This window comes from Pezoporus wallicus, unplaced genomic scaffold (assembly GCF_028554395.1).
Source record: "Pezoporus wallicus isolate ANWC-B61680 ecotype Strahan unplaced genomic scaffold, APGP_CSIRO_Pwel_v1 contig_3952, whole genome shotgun sequence".
Classification (NCBI taxonomy): Eukaryota; Metazoa; Chordata; class Aves; order Psittaciformes; family Psittacidae; genus Pezoporus; species Pezoporus wallicus.
The window spans coordinates 4174925-4192215 of record NW_026635034.1 but is presented as its reverse complement, the minus strand read 5'-3'; the positions used below and the strand labels follow the sequence as shown (position 1 = coordinate 4192215).

Sequence of the window (17291 nt, the reverse complement as noted above, 5' to 3'; positions counted from 1 at the left end):
TTTGTTGCTACCACTGCTAGGATGCTTCACCCTAAAAACACCCCCTGGAAGCAGCCAGTTCCTGCAGAGTGGCCATGGGGATGCACAGGCAGGGCTTGGGGAGGACTCAAGGCTGAAGCCTTCCTCCCCACACTGGGCTCTTGTACATATTTCACCCTCATTTTATTATCTTAAAAGCAACTGGGTTTTATTTTCCCCACCCTTGGCACAATGGGGAAGTCCACAGCAACCAAGCTCTGTGGCCATGGGAGGGGAATAGTGATGCTCAGGACATGGAGAGTTTTTCTTCCTCCGCAAGCATCCCTGCAAGGGGACAATCCAGCTTTTCCCCACAGTGATTTCATGCTGGGGGTTGTATCTGGCTGATGGTGCATCACCCTCCATGTGATCTCCCCAGCACTGTTGTCCTTACACACCCTCTCCAGTCCTGGGAAAACAGCCATGGGATCCAGAGCTGGGAGGCTCTTGGGAAACAGCCAAAGAACAGCAGAAGGGTCCTGGCTTCAGGAATGGCAGAAATCCTCCAAACCAGCCTGAATGGGCTGAGATTTATTGTTTTCCTTTTTAACCCACTTTCTGCCTCTGGAATAACGGGCTGGATGTGGATGTGGCACTGGCAGAGGGTGTTGGGGCTCGTGATACCCTCCAGTGCTGAGGCTCATTGTGAAGGCACAGAGCATGCTGCTGCAGTGGAGGTAAGGGACTTCCACCAAAACCAACCCAATGAGACCCAAAGCCATTGACCTGTGAGGCTGGAGGAGCCCAGTAACCCTCATATCCATCCCAGCAACCTCTGGACCAACCCCACTAACCCCTGTGCCAGTGCTCTGGGCTGGGGTTTGCCATCTCCTTCTGGCCTGGGGGTTTGCAAAGGGACACCCCACTGTCCCCTAGCAGACAGTGATGGGGACAGTGATGTGTCCCCCACTGGTGGGCCCCCAAGGGGTGGCACAAGACACTGCAGAGGTGGGAAATAGCAGCTGGTGAAGTATCCCAGGAGCTCTGAGCCTTCAGCATCCACCTCAATGGATGCTCCCCAGGGAGCCAGGACTATCTTCGCCCCCAGCCTCATACCCACAATGAGCTTTATTGCATGTGATGCAAACCCTGCTAAGGGATGAAACCGCTTCAAGTGAGGGTCCCCGGGCCCCCTCCTCAGCACCGTGGGGGCTGTGGCTGTGGGGATACTGTGGTAATGAAGTTATTAGCTCCGGAAGCGTTAATTGCAGGTGTGTTAATGGCTCTTTTGTCCAGCGAGTTGTCTTTCACTGTGTGTGCGTGCGCCGGGCGGTTGTTTTGCTGCCAGCTGCTGTGTGGTTGGATGCTCTTTGGTATTTAGTTTGATCCTATTAAGGTGGATCTCAATTAATTAGGCAGCAGGCAGAGACAAAGAGAGGCGCTGGGGCCATTCATTTTAGTCTTGTCATCGCGCCTCCTGCCACTGGGAGAGAGGAAATGGATGCAGGGTATGGCTGGTGGGCATGAAAATGTGGGAGATGGGAATGGGGCAGGCAGGTGGGGTGGCAGCCACAAGGATCCCCCAGGGACCCCTTCCTGCTGCATGGAAATGCCAGGCAGGCTGCCTTCCCTATCCCTGCGGAAGGCAGTTGGGGACATCCAAGTCACATCCCCTGGGGTATAGGAGTCCTGCTCCACCCCAATACCCTGAAGCATCCCATGAAACACATGGAGGATCCCTGGGAATTTCAACAGCTTCGGTGCAGCAGGAGCACCCCTCTCCATCCTGATGCTATTAGTGCTGTGTCCCTGTGGGGCCACCCGCCCTACAGGAAGGAGATGCACCCATCAGGCTCTCTGGCATCCCGGTTTGAGCATCCCACCCCCTGCTCCCTGCTCCCAGCTCCTGCATCCGCTGATGGAATGGCTCCAGGTGCTAGCGTGGCAGCTCAGCCCCGGTGAGAGGCCAGCTAATGGATCTCAAGGGCCCCCCTGACATTCCTCCTCCCTTCCCTTTGAAGGACAAAATGCCCCTCGGAGCTGTTCTCGCTGCCGGCTGCTAATGCGGGGGGCGCAAAGGGGGATGCTGCTGAAAGCCTGGGAGAGCAGAAAGCTTTCAAGCTCCTTGGAAAGCCTGAAGGGGTGCCCAGGGGTGACCCCAATCTCTGCCGCTGGTGCTGGGGGCGAGGTGTCGGGGTGCTGATACCCTGGAGTGCTCCAGTGCAGGGATTCGGGGTGCCTGGGGATGGAGAGGTTTGGGATGCTCAAGGCATGAGGGGTGTCGGGGGGCACTGGGGTGTGGGATAGGGGTGAGGGATGGTGCAGGGGGCTTCGGGATGGTTGGATGGGGATGCAGGGAGTACTGGGATGGGGTGGAGGATGGGTGCAGGGTGGGTGACCGGGGTGCAGGGAGAGGGGTGAAGGATGAGTGCAGGGAGTTGATCAGGCTGCTGAGTGGGTGCTGGGTTTCAGGGGGTGCCAGATGGGTGCAGGGTGAGTTCTGGATGGATGCGGGATGGGTGCAGGGTGGGTTCTGGATGGATGCGGGATGGGTGCAGCGTGGGTTCTGGATGGATGCGGGATGGGTACAGGGTGGTTCTGGATGGATGCGGGATGGGTGCAGGGTGGGTTCTGGATGGATGCGGGATGGGTACAGCGTGGGTTCTGGATGGGTGTCCGGGCTCGCCCCGCAGTGTTCCCTCCTTCCCGCCAGGGGGCAGAGGCTCCCCGTTCCGCTGACACTCTGGCCAGCCGCGGCCCGCCTCGCTGTTCCGGAAGCGGAAGTCGGGCGGGTGATCCACTCTCGCTCCCGTAGTCGTGCGGTGGCGGGAAGATGGCGGCGGCCATGGCGTGAGCGGCGGGACCCAGCGCTGGGCCCGGCGGTGAGCGCGGTGCGGCCTGGCCTTCTGCCGGCCCGGGGACCCCCTCTGCTCTCCCGGCCAGCGGGAGGGCGGCTGGGAGCCCCGAGGGGGTTCCCTGGAGCTCGGGGTCCCCCCAGAGCCGCCGGGACTCGGAGCTCCCTGTGGGCCCCTGGCAGGCAGGCCCGCTCGCCTCCCGGTGCCCTCGCCTGTGCCCCAGCACCCTCCGTGCTCTCCAAGCAGCCCTCTCCCGGTACCTGTTAGCCAGTAGGTCTGTGGGTTATCCGCGGCTCTCCGGATACCCTCCCCCTTGCCTGCGGGCTCCCTTCATTCCCTTAGTGCTCCCCTGTGCCTGTCCCGTGCATCTGTCCCCTTCCAGTTCCCCCTGTGTTTTGCTCTTCATTAGGCAGGTTTGCAGGTACTATCACCCCTCAGTGCACTGGGGTCACCTCTGTGCTCTTCCCCATTTCCCCTGCCATTGAGGTCTTTTACCCAGATTCTCCCCATAGTGTCTTCCTGTTTCTCCCTTCCCCAGAGTGGGACTGCATCTCTCAGCCACCTCCACTAGGTGCTATAGGGCTTTCCACCAACCTATCCATGCAAGCAGGTCCCCAGCACCGTGCATTCTACCCCCATTTCTGTGTGGTTCCACAGCACATGTGTGCTCTCTTCCCTTCAGGGTGAAGATGAAGTAGAGCTCTGACCATGGACCATGATGCCCCCACAATCAGGCCCCGCCGCATCCAGAACCAGAACGTCATCCACCGCCTGGAGCGCCGCCGGATCAGCTCGGGGAAAGCCGGCACCCACTGGCACCAGGTCCGTGTCTTCCACCAGAACGTCTTCCCCAACTTCACCGTGGTCAACGTGGAGAAGCCGCCCTGCTTCTTGCGCAAGTTCTCCCCTGATGGCCGCTACTTCATCGCCTTCTCCTCTGACCAGACCTCTCTGGAGATCTATGAGTATCAGGGCTGCCAGGCGGCAGAAGACCTCCTGCAGGGCTATGAGGGGGAGATCCTGGCCAACGGCAACGACCAAAGATCTGTCAACATCCGCGGGCGGCTCTTTGAGCGCTTCTTTGTCCTGCTCCACATCACCAATGTGGCCTCCAACGGGGAGCACTTGAACCGGGAGTGCAGCTTGTTCACTGATGACTGCCGGTACGTGATCGTGGGCTCTGCCGCGTACCTCCCCGAGGAGCCTCACCCTCCCTTCTTCGAGGTCTACCGCAACAGCGAGTCCGTGACCCCTAATCCCCGCTCCCCCCTGGAGGATTATTCCCTGCATATCATAGACCTCCACACGGGCAGACTTTGTGACACACGGACTTTCAAATGTGACAAAGTCATCCTGTCTCACAACCAGGGGCTGTACCTCTATAAGAACATCTTGGCCATTCTCTCTGTGCAGCAACAGACAATTCATGTCTTTCAAGTCACACCTGAGGGTACGTTCATCGACGTACGGACGATTGGCCGCTTCTGCTATGAGGATGATCTCCTAACGCTGTCTGCGGTGTATCCCGAGGTGCAGCGGGACACTCAGACAGGGATGGCCAACCCCTACAAAGAGCCCTTCATAAACTCTTTGAAGCACAGACTGCTGGTGTACCTGTGGAGAAGGGCCGAGCAGGATGGAAGCGCCATAGCAAAAAGAAGGTTCTTCCAGTACTTCGATCAGCTGAGGCAGCTCCGCATGTGGAAGATGCAGCTTTTGGATGAGAACCATCTCTTCATCAAATACACTAGTGAAGATGTGGTCACGCTGCGGGTGACGGACCCTTCCCAGGTACTGCAGCCTCTTCAGGCTGCTCGTTGCTTTGAGGCAGCTCAAGTGTGTGCAGTGCTGTGAGTTGTGCTTCATAGCTGAGTGTGTGAGTGTTGTTTAGGCTACTCAGTACTTCATTCTTGTGTGAACATATGATACCTCTGATATTGAATAACTTTCATAGCTTTTGCTCTCATAATTTCACTGCTTCTCAACTAAAAATGAGAGAGAAGACATTTGATGTGTCGTGGAGTCCCCTTTCTCCAGGGATTGTTCCCCTTGCTCACAGATTTAGTACAAGCCTCCCCTCCCAGATCCCCAGCTGATTAATTTTTTAGCTGGTGTTTCAGGTAGTACACTTCAGTTGCAGAGGCAGCCTCTCCGTTCTCTCATGTATCTTCAAGCATGTTTTTCAAATAGAATAGTCTTCATCTTTCCCCAGTAGAATTCCCTTTTCTGTTCTGCCTACGCGCTCACTCTTTCAAGCTTCAGTGAGTTAGTATTTATCTCTCCAAATTGGAGTAGCAGCTTTTAGATCTATTTAATGTGCCAATTGCTTCTCCTTTCAGCTTAGTACTAAAAAAGTCAAATCAGGGCACATGTAGCTCAGTCAGTGCTGGGCCCCTCCAGACCTTTCACCATGCCCCAGGCTGATCATCTCTTTCACTACCATTAGAGCTCTGGTCAGGTTTTGAGCTCTGTGAAGCTGAGAAGCATGGTTTATTAGCTTGTTCTATTCCTTTAATCCACTTGGTTTTGATTCTGTTGAGGGTATTTAGTAAGAATTCATAATAAATCTGCAGTGCTGCATGTAGGTCTGACTGTTCCCAGATGTTTGGTTTTCTTTCATACCCTTTTCTCCCTTCCTGTCTTTGCCAGATCCAGGATTTAGTTCCTAGAAGAAACAAACAGTAGTTCTTTGTGTGTTGTCATAATCTCATTCTTCCTGGAAGATAATTGGCTCTCTTTATTTTTCTCTTATGTGGTGTTTGGGAGAGCTGCTTTGGGAGGGAATAGGTTACGGTGTAATCTGTTCAGCTTTACACACTGTGTAAAACTGTGCATCTGCCTCAAAAACATTAAAGCTTTGTGGAAGTGGCCTGCAGCTTTGAGCTCTTTGCTGGTATGTGGAACAGTGCTCCTCACCTGACGTCTGTGGCTGGCTCAGCTCTGCCCTGCACTGTGGTTACCGAGGCTGCTGTGCCCAGTTTGCTGGAGCTCCAGACTCTCTTCACCCAAAGGTTACTTGAAGGTGCAGATTGTGGTTGGTTTGTGGTGTTCTCGGGCAGTGTGTTTTATGCTGGAGGAAGGAACCTCAGTTCTTTCAGGAGATAATTCCAGATGTGGAGCAGGCTCCACAGACCTGCCTGAACGTAGGCTTTGTGTTAGGACATCCTGAACAAAGAAAATCTGGCTCACAATATACCGAAAGCTCCAATTTTTCTTTTGTCTGTCAGAGAAGAACATGAGGTTTCATCCAGTTTCAGGCTCCTCTCTTCTCTCTGGCTTCTCTACCAAGAAGGTTGAAGAAGGTGCTGTTTGTACTTTATATTGTCAGGGTCTGTATGGAATCCTTCAAGATTGCTTGTGTATGTAGCTTGGGGTTTGGTTGTTCCAGGCTTGTGTTGATAGACTTGGCAGCCTTGCTGTGTAATTTCTGCCACTTGATTTCTGCTACCTCTGCTGTGATGATGGTTTTTGCCTGTGTTGCAGGTGCTGCTAAAGAGCAGTTGAAGGTAGTTTCTCTGGTCAGGGGCATCCTGCGGATGTGTCTATGTGTTAACCTGGCAAAGGAACTTTTTATTTAAGGTTATCCCTGCAATCTCCAATGATGTAAATAGTTTTTTCTTCTGCTGTCTCCTCTTATTTTGTCTCTTCTCCAGCCCTGTATTTCAGAAGGGCTTTCCTTTCCTCAGGCAGTAGTCGAGTGAGTAACCTCATGTAGAGCTCTTCATTTGGATGTGTGGGGGCTGGATTGTATTAGCACAAGTTATTTTGGGGCTGTAAGCCAAACAAACCTTGGGAGATTTGCAGGTGGGAGGGTGGGCAGAGTGCCTGCATCATCCCTGAGCACTTCTTGGGAGCGGAAGGTGAAGCAGTTAGATAATTGTCTTTATTGACAGAAGATTTAACCAGGTATGTGTGCAGGTACCATGGGAATTGGTTACCTTTGAAGTCGGGGCAGGTTCTTGCTTTAGGGTGCTGGGTTGTTAGCACTCGTGTCTCTAATGAATGCTACATTTGATCAAGGATTAAATGTGCCCTTTGCCAATGGGATGGGAACCTTGTCTCCCTTTGATGTACCTTCAGTAATGCAATGTCAGCGTCTTCATAGAATCACAGAATAGTTCGGGTTGGAAGGGAAATTAAAAATCTTCAAGTTCCAATCCCTGCTGCTGGCAGGAACACCTTCCACTAGAGCAGGTTGCTCCAAGCCCCTGTGTCCAACCTGGCCTTGGACACTGCCAGGGATGGGGCAGCCACAGCTTCTCTGGGCACCCTCCGCCAGCGCCTCAGCACCCTCCCAGGGAGGAGCTTCTGCCTAAGAGCTCATCTCAGTCTCCCCTCTGTCAGAATCACAGAATCAGAATCACAGAATCACTGGGGTTGGAAGGGACCTCTGGAGATCATCTAGTCCAACCCACTGTCAAGATTCACTTCTTGAAGTATGGTGAGGTGTCATGTCAAGGCTTCTGGGATTCAGAGAAATAAATTTCCCCCTATTCCATCTTCCCTATTCGTATGCTTTGTACTAGGGCAGCCGAAAAAGTTACTGTGCTGTGAATTCCCAAAATCCAGCCTAATGTTACAGCTTCTCTTTTTGCAATGTTTAGCCAGATGCCCGTATGAAATCGTGCAACTCTGATGGGATGATGCTGGACAAGGTGCTTTGACATCTAGTCTAGGTCATGCATTGCCTGGAAAGATTGGACGAGATGATCTTTCAGGGCCCTTCCAACCTGCTACTCTATGATTCTATGACCCTGTGTGTGTAAACTACACCGCCTCTGTGCAGATGCGGTATGCCGAGGGGCAGAGTAGGTGCGATGGCAGTGTAACGTACAGGCAGCGCAATCGGATGACTAAGAAATAACAGAAGGTTAAAGCCATTCCCCTTGTCCTGTCCCTACAGGCCCTTGTAAAAAGATCCTTCTCCAGATTTCTTTTGGGCCCCCATTAGGTACTGGAAGACTGTCATAAGGTGTCCTCGGAGCCTTCTCCAGGTTGAACAAGCTCAGCTGTCAGCCTGGCTCCAGAGCAGAGCTGCTCCGGCCCTTGGAGCATTTTCATAGCCTCCTCTGGACTTGCTCCAACATCTCCACGTCCCTCTTGTGTTGGAGGCCCCAGAGCTGGACACAGGACTGCATGGGGGGGTGGATCTCAGAGGGGAGTAGAGGGGAGAAAAACAGCTCCTTTGACCTGTTGCTCATGCTCCTTTTGATGCAGCACAGCACATGCGGGGTTTTGGGGCTGTGAGTGCACATTGCTGGGACATGCAGAGCTTCTCGTCAACCAGCACCCCTTCTCCTCAGGGCTGCTCTCAATCTATTCTCTGCCCAGTCTATTTATGCTTGGGATTGTCCTGACCCAGGTGCAGGACTTTGCCTTGTTGCCATGAAACACTGCCATTGCCAATCTGCAGCATGGTTCCGGAGCCTTCTTGCACAAGAATGTTGTCATTAAAAAGAAGCCATTAATGTCTTTCAGTTTTTAATTTCTGTACTGGCAGAGCATGGAGGTCACAACTCCTTGTGGGCAGTGCTTTAGTGCATAGTACACTAAAAATGCTCATCTCTGTGGGATGGAAATATTAAAAAGAGGAAGAAAATGTATGTCTGAAAAACTAATTTGTGGCCAGCTAGCTCTGGATTTAAGATCATTTTGTCAGCAGGAAAGTTAAATTTGGCACTTTAGAAAGCATTTTGCGTTTGGTGGAGGGCAGAGGAAGAGAAAACAGGAGCATTGACATCCAATTCAAGTTGAAAATTGGAAGTCCATTAAGTTTTCTTCATAAATAATCACAGTTAAAGGTGGATAATTTGGTACCTGTGGAGGCATGGATGAAGGCAGAATGGATTAGTATGGGGATGTGGGATTCTCCTGCCCTGCAAAGACATTTGGGTAGGGTCTGTGGTGTCATGTGGGGATATGGAGGGGACAGCTTCCCCTGGGTAACCTCTGCCTCTCTTCCCAGCCTTCGTTCTTCGTTGTGTACAACATGGTGACCACAGAGGTTATTGCTGTCTTCGAGAACACATCTGACGAGCTGCTGGAGCTGTTTGAGAACTTCTGTGACCTGTTCAGGAACGCCACCCTGCACAGCGAGGCCGTCCAGTTCCCCTGCTCAGCCTCCAGCAACAACTTTGCCAGGCAGATCCAGCGCCGGTGAGCCTATTCGGAGCATGCTTTATCCCACATAGACATGCGCTCAACCCCATCAGCTGAAGGCCAGTATCAAATAACAACAGCAACCCTGAGAAAACCAGTTCCTTTAGTTGCATGGGTGTTGCTTGGACATGGCTCATCTTGCAGCCTTGTGCATCTGGTTTGATATTCCACAGCATCTGTCTCATTGCATTAAGGAACAAAGCAGCGGCAATCCAGTGCATAGAAGAAGGAAGGGGAGTTTTGAGGGAAAGATATTTCAGGCCCTCCTGGAGCAGTAACTCTTCTGGAGGTTATTAAAGCCCAGTAGCTTAGGTGCCTGAAGATAAGATTTGTCAAGATGCTAATTGCCAAGTGGCATTCTCTGAATTTAGTGTGTATCAAACTGTTCTGTAGCATTTTCTACAACATCAGCCACAGGACTGTGGCTCTCATCAAACTGTTAGGAGAAAGGAAGCTCCTCTGATTAGGCCTATTGTGGGAGCTGAGCAAAACATCAAAATAACCTGGATTTCTAGAATGTACTTCAGTTGTCGGATGTGGTTTTAATGAGGCAGAGTGTGTTATTTCTCTTGGAATATATTTTTATGTGACTCAGGGCGTTTTGTTCTTCCAGTGGCTTGTTTCACATCATCCAAAGTACTTGGCAACCACTTCTGGGCACGAAGCTTCTGTTGATTTTAGGTTGACGTCACATAAGTTAGAGGAAGTTGACTGTGTCTGTAACTTTCTAAAGCTGCCTGTCAGGAAATCCATAGTGCTTAGTGGGAGGGGAGAGAATGAGAGAGCCCACTGCAGACACCCAAAGAGCAACTCCTGCCTTCTGTTAAAATAGAGAGGAGAATCTTTTCATCCTCTTAGCTACAAGGGCCTTTAACAGGAGTGCTTATCTTCCACAGCAAAGTATAATAGAGCATAGGCCACAGTGAGGTGGCTTTTGGCTGTGTGTTTCTGGCCAAGTGGAAGTGTTTTACCCTCCTTGATGTATGACATCTGTGCAGCCGATCTGATTGTTCTTGCACATAGAAAGCTCCAGTTTTACTTGGAAAGGAAATCCAGCCTCTGTTCATCTCTCCACCAGGAAGAACTTTCAGCTCAGTGGAGTTTCTGAAGAGCTTTAGGTTTCCTCTCAGGGTTCTTCCTCATCTCAGGTTTTTCCCTTTATGCATTTCAGACATAGTGGCTATGTCAACATTAAGGGCTCAACTGTTACTGTGAAACCCTCTGGCTTTTGCTTATGCTGTTTCCAGGCTTCATGGTAGAACTTGGATTGGCTGATAAGCTGCTAATCCATCTCTCTCTGTTTCTGATCCTGTTCATTTCCTGCACTGCAGAGCAGCTGGGGCCAGGCACAGTCTTCTCCTTCTGTCAGTTTGGACTTTCAGAGCAGAAACAGTAATGATGAGAGAGGATAAAAAGGTCACCAGGTCTGTGTGCTTGAATCCCTGTGATACATCTTTGGAAATGAGCTGGTTTAGTTCTTACACTGCTGCTGCTTTTCCTTCCCTATCAGTTTTCCTCCTTGTTTATTTGAGCTGTGCTGTTCACCTGTGGCCTTTGTGAGTAAAACCTGTTCCTTGGCTTGCTCCAGGTTCAAAGACACTATCGTGAATGCCAAGTATGGAGGGCACACGGAGGCCGTTCGGAGGCTGCTGGGCCAGCTCCCCATCAGCGCCCAGTCCTACAGTGGCAGCCCATACCTCGACCTCTCTCTTTTCAGCTATGATGACAAGTGGGTGTCAGTCATGGAGCGGCCCAAGACCTGCGGGGATCACCCTATAAGGTATGTAACAAGCCAAGAGGCTGTGTGTGAGGAGACCAGAGCCAGTAGATCACTGCCATGCGGCATCATATGTGCAGAGAACTGGGTAGACTGAGGCCTTTCTCTCATGACATCCTTTTACCAGAGGGTTTATTTAGCACAAAGCTTGGCCTCTCTCCTTGTGACAACTGTTTTATCCTTATATGTAGGAGGGGTCTTCAGGTCTTCTCCATGAGCTGCCTTGGGGAAGGGCTGGGTAGTGAAGCCTGAACCTTTTCCATACGAATGCTCTTGTTCCTCCTCCTCTTCTTGCACTCCTGCTGTTGTGTTTGGGCTGCAGTGTGATATATATGGTTCTGGGTGCCTGCTTTCCTGTGCTAGAAGGATCCTTTTTGAGCACGTGGGTTTAGCTGGCAAGGATGATCTGGTTTATCCTGTGAATAAAATAGTAGCTGGGTTAGGTGATTCTCAGAATGCTCATGGTATTGATTTAGCTATTTTCAGACTTGCCTTATTTACAGTTCTCACGCTGGGAGCTGTACTCCTCTTCATACCCCCCTTCTTTGTGTGGTCTGGAGGAAATCTGCTTCCCTACTAGGAGTTATAGCCAGGTGTAAGACCATTCTGTGCCTCTTACATCTGAGCCTTTGATACAGGAGTAAGCCCGAGCTTGGGCATAAGGAGGTTTGCAATGCTTCTTGTAGAAACGTACTTATTTTCCTTGGCTGCAGCCATGGCTGCAAGTAGTAGTGGTTAAAAACCCAGTATCTCTGGCCTGAGAGGCACAAAGAGGCTGAGTTCCCCAGGCAAGAATAGTCTTTCCACTTATAGTACTGCCAAAGCAAACCTGTGCTCTGAAAACAAGCGAGCCTTCAGTGCCCAAGTGCTTTGTTTAGCAGCTGCACACACGGTGGGGGCTCAGGCAGACTGGGGAGCCCATGCTGGCCGGTTTCCCAACTTTACTTTCATCCATGCATTCTCTAACAGCGGTTTCATGTCTCACCTGGCCCTGACTCAGGTGCTGGGGAACCTCTGCTTATTCCTGCACGCTCAGTTCCCAAATTATGTATATTTAATTGCTTTTTCTGCCCGTATGAGTTGGTTTGATCTCACGCTCCCCTGTTATCTGCAGAGAAAAGCCTGCCCTTTTCCCCCTTGTCATGCCTGATGTTTGGAAAACTTGCAGGGCTGCAGTTGTCTGCCAGCGCCAACCTGTGCATGTCTCCAGCAGACAAAAGAGAGCAAAACCGCAGTTGCAGTCGTTTGCTGTGGTTAAGTCTTTGTAGTAAACAAAGCCAAGTGCCACCTTCCCTCCCTCCCCTGAGCAAACTGGCCCTTCAGAGCCAGAGCTTTTAAAGCTCAAAGCTATGCAGAGTCAATTAGGACTTGAATAGAGGCTCTGAGCTGTGGGGCTCCTGGTTTTTGGCAAGTAAGCAGAAGAGGAGGCTCTAACCTTAACCATTCAGGAGCTGAAATAATGCCGCTGTGCTTCTCACGTGCAAAACAAAAGGGATTAATAAAGTAATGCTGCTGCCTGTTGTGGTTTGAGGGCTTGGAAATGAGGGGCCACAGGATTTGTAATGTAAGGCCTGTAATTGTCTGCAGTGGAAAACCCTTCAGCAGCTCAGGGTGTTAGAATCCATGTGCAGTTTCCTGGCACTGTGTACCAGATAAGAAGGCCTCCATACCTTTTACACGTCGGCTTCAGTGCCTCTGTGCACTGTAGCACTTTGACCCTTAGTGCCTTTAGTGCCTTTCTGCATCCCTGAAGGTTCAATTCTCAGCTCGGGCTACTTGAGGGACCAGTGGCTGTTTGCTCCTAGGCAAGAAGGGCTTTAGGTTCTCCATCACTGCCATCTTCCAATATCTTTCCAGGAGACTTTAAGAGATATTCAGTGGGCGAAATGATGGCACTTGTGAGGAAGAGGCTCTAACGTAGCCTTGCCTATAGTAGGGGGTCTCTCAAATCCATCTGGATGGTTAATAAGGAGCCATTTAACCAAAAAAAAATTGGTCTGCAGATGAATCCTCCATTTTCATACAGTCTGAAAAGGCTGGTCTTGCTGTTTCTGTTGACATACAATTTTATATTGCAGTGCCTAATTTATCCCCAGAGTGAGAGCCCATGGAAATGGCCTCTGATTGCAGAGCGCTTTTAAAACTACATTTAAAAATACCAAACTGAGGCCATCTTTGAGATTACAGGGAGCTTCATCTCGAGTAGTAAATTGTTGTGAATTGGGGAGAGAGAGGAGCAGACGGGGGACTGTGCTTTATTTAAAGAATGACCCTCTGCATACCCAGCCTTGTGTAGGAGGGAAAGGGCTTTTTGAAAAGCCAAATACCAAGATTGTGACTCTCTTGCTGGGTTCTTGTGTGCAATTTTCAGGCAGGGCTGGCTGGCACTTTGATTCAGAGGAAGGGAGAGGAGAGTGGCCCTCCAGGAAGAACATGAGGTTCTCAATAGGCTCTGTTGTTAAAATGTGGAGTATTTCTGCTTCTGAAACAGCATTGCCTCTATCTGTCATCACCCGTTCTTCCAGGCTGAAAGCCGACTGCATTGTATTGGTGGCGGGGGGGGGGGGGGGGGGGGAATGTGCTCTGAGATTAAAAGCATTCTCGGAGTGAAAACCAGATGAAAAATGCAAAATACCCACATGTACTAAGTGATGATAGAAAAGGAGGCAGCTGGGAGGTGAAATGGCAATGCTGGGAGAGCAGAGAAAATGGGTCTAACGTACTGAGACAACTTCAGGCTGAGGACTTGAGTTAGAGCCCAGCTGCCTGGTGAAGGTACCGCATCCGGAAACCTCCATCACCGCATCTGAAACCTCCACCACAGCCTGGGGGAGTGTGGGGTCATCGCAGAGTCCTGTGTTCCCACAGCAACACAGGATCCTGGTGTTACTTGGGCTCATGTCGGTTACACAGAGAAGGCTCAAGAAGCAGAGAGCTTCTCAGACTCACCTGTCTCTTCAGCAGTGTTTGCCTCATCCACTTGGCAGTGTTTGCTGTGTGCTGAAGCTGTGTTCCAGAGCTCTGCTGTTTGGAGACATAAATGAGCCTGAGCCACCTGCAGGTTTGTGAGTGACAAGGATGCAAGGCTTCCCTTGACCGCTTCCCTTGCTCTGATTGTTGGATGCAATCCACTAGGTGCTTTCTGCCCAGCCTATCTTGTTAATGCTTTTTATTCTTGATGGAAATCTAAAAGGAACTGCAAAACCCTGGCTGAGCTGCACAGTTCATCTTGGCACCCCTGAGCAGAACTGGATCAAGCTGTTCACCTTCCTTGGCTGAAAGGGAGTGTAGCAGCAGCAAAAAGCCGACCTGGCAGCACTGGGAGAGGGAAGGGGTGGCCTTACATTCACAGTGAAGGCTATTACTAAGGGAAGTAAGCTCAGTTCAATACAGTATATCTGCCTTAAGGATGAAGGGGAGCAGCTTGCACTAAGTGGATGGAGAGCCAGCACAAGTGGGGTCTGGCCCAAGCTTATTCCCTCTTGTGAAGTCAGTTTTGTCCACCAACACGACAGGCACTGATGATACTAAAATGAAATCAGGCTTCTCTAGACAGTGGAAAACTAGTTGCCCTGAGAGGGACTTTCTGGCCAAGAGCCAGACACCCAGCTGAGGACTTCCTGCCCCTGAGGGAGTACCAGAGCTTGAACAAGGTGTTTGTCTCTGTGTATGAAGAGCCCAGATGGCAAAGTCAATAGTTGGGAACAGCCATAATTGACTTTCTCTTCCTTTCAGATTTTACGCTCGTGATTCTGGCCTCCTGAAGTTTGAGATCCAGGCGGGTCTCCTGGGGCGCCCCATCAATCACACCGTGCGGCGCCTGGTTGCGTTCACCTTCCACCCCTTCGAGCCCTTCGCCATCTCGGTGCAGCGCACTAACGCTGAGTACGTGGTGAACTTCCACATGAGGCACAGCTGCACGTAGCATGGCTCGGCTGCTCTTCCTGGGGCTGGGGCTCTGCCACAGGCACACCAAAGCCATGCACTCGCGCCTTCTAGGAAACCAAACCATCGCTCCTGTCAAGCATCCTGACCTGGGAGCTCTGACTGGCCGGCATCTCGCAGGGCTTCATCTGCCCTAACTCAAGTTAGGCATGGGAATGATTCTTCTCACCCTGTTTGTACCACGGAAGTCCCGCTGCATTAAGCGCTGCTGTTGTTCCCTGTTCCTGTTGATGAACAAAGTGTAGCTGAGGTTCCTTTCCTGGTTTCCCAGAGATGCATCCGTTTTCTCTCCTGTTGTAGGTCTCAGGATGGCAAAGCTGGAGTTTTGCACTGCATGTGTGGAGTGCTTCCGTCTGCACCGGTGCTTTGCTGCTTTGTTGAGGCAAACATCATAGAGGGAATGGATGGGAGCCATGGGGAGGGCTTAGAAATGCAGCTATCCGTGTTTGTGTCTTCAGTATTAGCAGGGAAATGAAATCCTGTTTTCATCCACACAATCCACTCGTGATTTTAATATGCAAGAGATCAGAAAAAAAATGGTGAGAGAAATCACTGCAACCGAGAAACATAAGGTGCGTTCCTGACTCTTATGCAAGTCACTTAATCTTTGTGCCTTAGTATCTGAAAGCTCCTAAGTGAAAAGTGGTGTGTTAATACCATTAAGCCAGGGCAGCTGGCTGTGTCTCTAATGCATGAGGAGGTGGGCACAGAAGGAAGATGAGTGTCTGGGAAGCATGTGGGGAGCAACAGCAGCTCCTTGCTCACATCAGAAGGGCTTTTCTGCAGCATGGGGGTGAATCCTCACAGCCATTTGCTGCTGAGAGCAAGGGAGACCCAGCTGCTGGCACCCTCCTGTGTGATGGAGTACCAGTGTGGAGAATTAGTAGTATTCGGGTTTGCCCAAAAGAGAGAGAGGAAACCTGAATTAATGTGCATTGCTGCAGGTTTGCAGTTAGGAGATGAGCTTGTTGACTTAGGAGATGAGCTTGTTGATTTAGGTTGCTTACCTATCGCTGTCTGATATGCTGTTCTCTGTGAGAACCTGATTTGCTGTTCCCAGGCTTCAAAGCACAGTTGACTGGTGCATCAGTACTGATTGAACCACTGTGGTGTTTATGCTGCTGATAAAATAAGATCCTGGGTATAGTATTACCTGCCAGCGTGGGCTGGTGAGGATGCTGGCCTGACCTTCTCTTTTAAACATGTTTTTAGTTCTAGGCCAACATTTGGGCTTTCCTGCACACAGGCTTGTTTATGGCTTTGTGCTGCCAGGCACTACACCCATCCCTCTGCATCCATCACGAGCCTGTGGTTGTCCCATTCCTATAGGAGGTATAGAGGGGCATTACAAAATTGGTGCTTATACATGGGAGACCCTCCTACTTTAAAGGACCCTTGGGGATGTCTTGTTTGGACCAAACTGAGCTGTGGGTGATGTGTTGTGAAGAACAACATTGAAGTCATGCACGCATTTTGCATGGTGCTGCATAGGAAGAGAACCATGTGGGTTGTTGGTGCTTGCTTAGTATCAAGAGTGGACCTTGTAATGGAGGGTGCTCTGGGCTTCCCTGAATCAGCCTTTACTCTATCTCATGGTACTTCTCTCCTCTCCTGGGTTGCTAAACATATTTCTAGGGTAAGATACTGTATTTCACCGCTCTCTTCCTTGTGTTTGCACTGTTGGTTTCTCAGGTCTGTCAGGAGCAACTTCAGGGCAGAAGCCTGCTAATAGAGGAGGCGTCAGGCCATGCGTGCTTCAGCTCCAGGTTCCTCTCCATCTAATAACACTATTTGCCAAGGTTTAGGTTTTTATCCTGTGATTTGTTCCTCAAACATTTAGTTAAAGCTCCAAGTGGAGAATCATTTGCACATTGTAGATCGTGGATTTACCTCCTCCTGCACCACTCTCTTATTTGTTCACATTTCCAGTATGAAACTTTTTCTTTTCCAAAGCTCTCAGCAGCTCCATCCAAGACTGAGTTTTCTCCTTGGCATCACAGCCTTGGGAAATCAGTGCTTCCTAAAAGAGCTGTCAGATCCCCATTTAGACTTTTATTTGGTGGCAAAAACACAAACCACTTCATTTCTGAAACCAGAGCTTTTGCCAAATTCAGGCTGTCCTGTGTGAAGCAGAGAGCATGGCACGGATTGTGAGATGCTGAGACATAGAGATCTGTTCTTAGCTCAGCTAGTAAATTGTTCTGTGACTGGGGCAAATCTCCTCCTGCTCCAGCTGGTGTTTTCTTCTCTGTAATGAGGCCAAAAAAACATATTTTTCAGCTTTTGTAAAACCACTTTGAGATTCATGGATAAAAAGTGCTGCCTAAGTGCGAAGTATTTTCTTACTCTGTTTGCAGACAAACTGATTGATCATTCTGGGTACTAATTGCCTGGGAGTAGCACAGCAGATCCTCTGGTCTTGGCTGCTGCCTTTTATATCTACCACAGAGTTAATTTTATTACTGAGATGTATTGAACGAAAAGCTTCTCATGCTTGAAATTTGGATTCTTTTATTGAAGAAACAAGAAGTGTGTGTGGTGGGGAGGGTGGGAGCAAAGGGGAGATCTTTTCTACCTGCTATTTTTTTCCTAGGCTA

General features: G+C 50.3%; 1 protein-coding gene across 2 annotated transcripts; it reads left to right on the top strand.

The window, feature by feature from the left end:
- The first annotated feature begins 256 nt into the window (after positions 1–256).
- On the top strand, positions 257–17226 carry DET1 (DET1 partner of COP1 E3 ubiquitin ligase). Of its 2 annotated transcripts, none has more exons than XM_057422757.1 (5): positions 257–695; positions 3496–4604; positions 8779–8969; positions 10561–10752; positions 14485–17226. In XM_057422757.1, exons 2-5 carry the CDS (start codon positions 3522–3524, stop codon positions 14672–14674), a joined length of 1656 nt encoding a protein of 551 aa, XP_057278740.1. In that variant the 5' UTR covers positions 257–695; positions 3496–3521; the 3' UTR covers positions 14675–17226. The 2 variants fall into 2 exon arrangements, with proteins under 2 accessions (XP_057278740.1, XP_057278829.1); XM_057422846.1 differs by lacking the exon at positions 257–695 and adding an exon at positions 2819–2840.
- The last annotated feature ends 65 nt before the right edge of the window (positions 17227–17291 follow it).

What these genes read in the sequence shown, in the direction of transcription:
- DET1 (XM_057422757.1), top strand. Translation starts at nt 3,522, where the DNA reads ATGGACCATGATGCCCCCACAATCAGGCCCCGCCGCATCCAGAACCAG. An exon ending in GCCAGGCAGATCCAGCGCCG is followed by an intron (nt 8,970 to 10,560) that starts GTGAGCCTATTC and finishes GGCTTGCTCCAG; the next exon opens with GTTCAAAGACACTATCGTGA. An exon ending in TGCGGGGATCACCCTATAAG is followed by an intron (nt 10,753 to 14,484) that starts GTATGTAACAAG and finishes TCTTCCTTTCAG; the next exon opens with ATTTTACGCTCGTGATTCTG.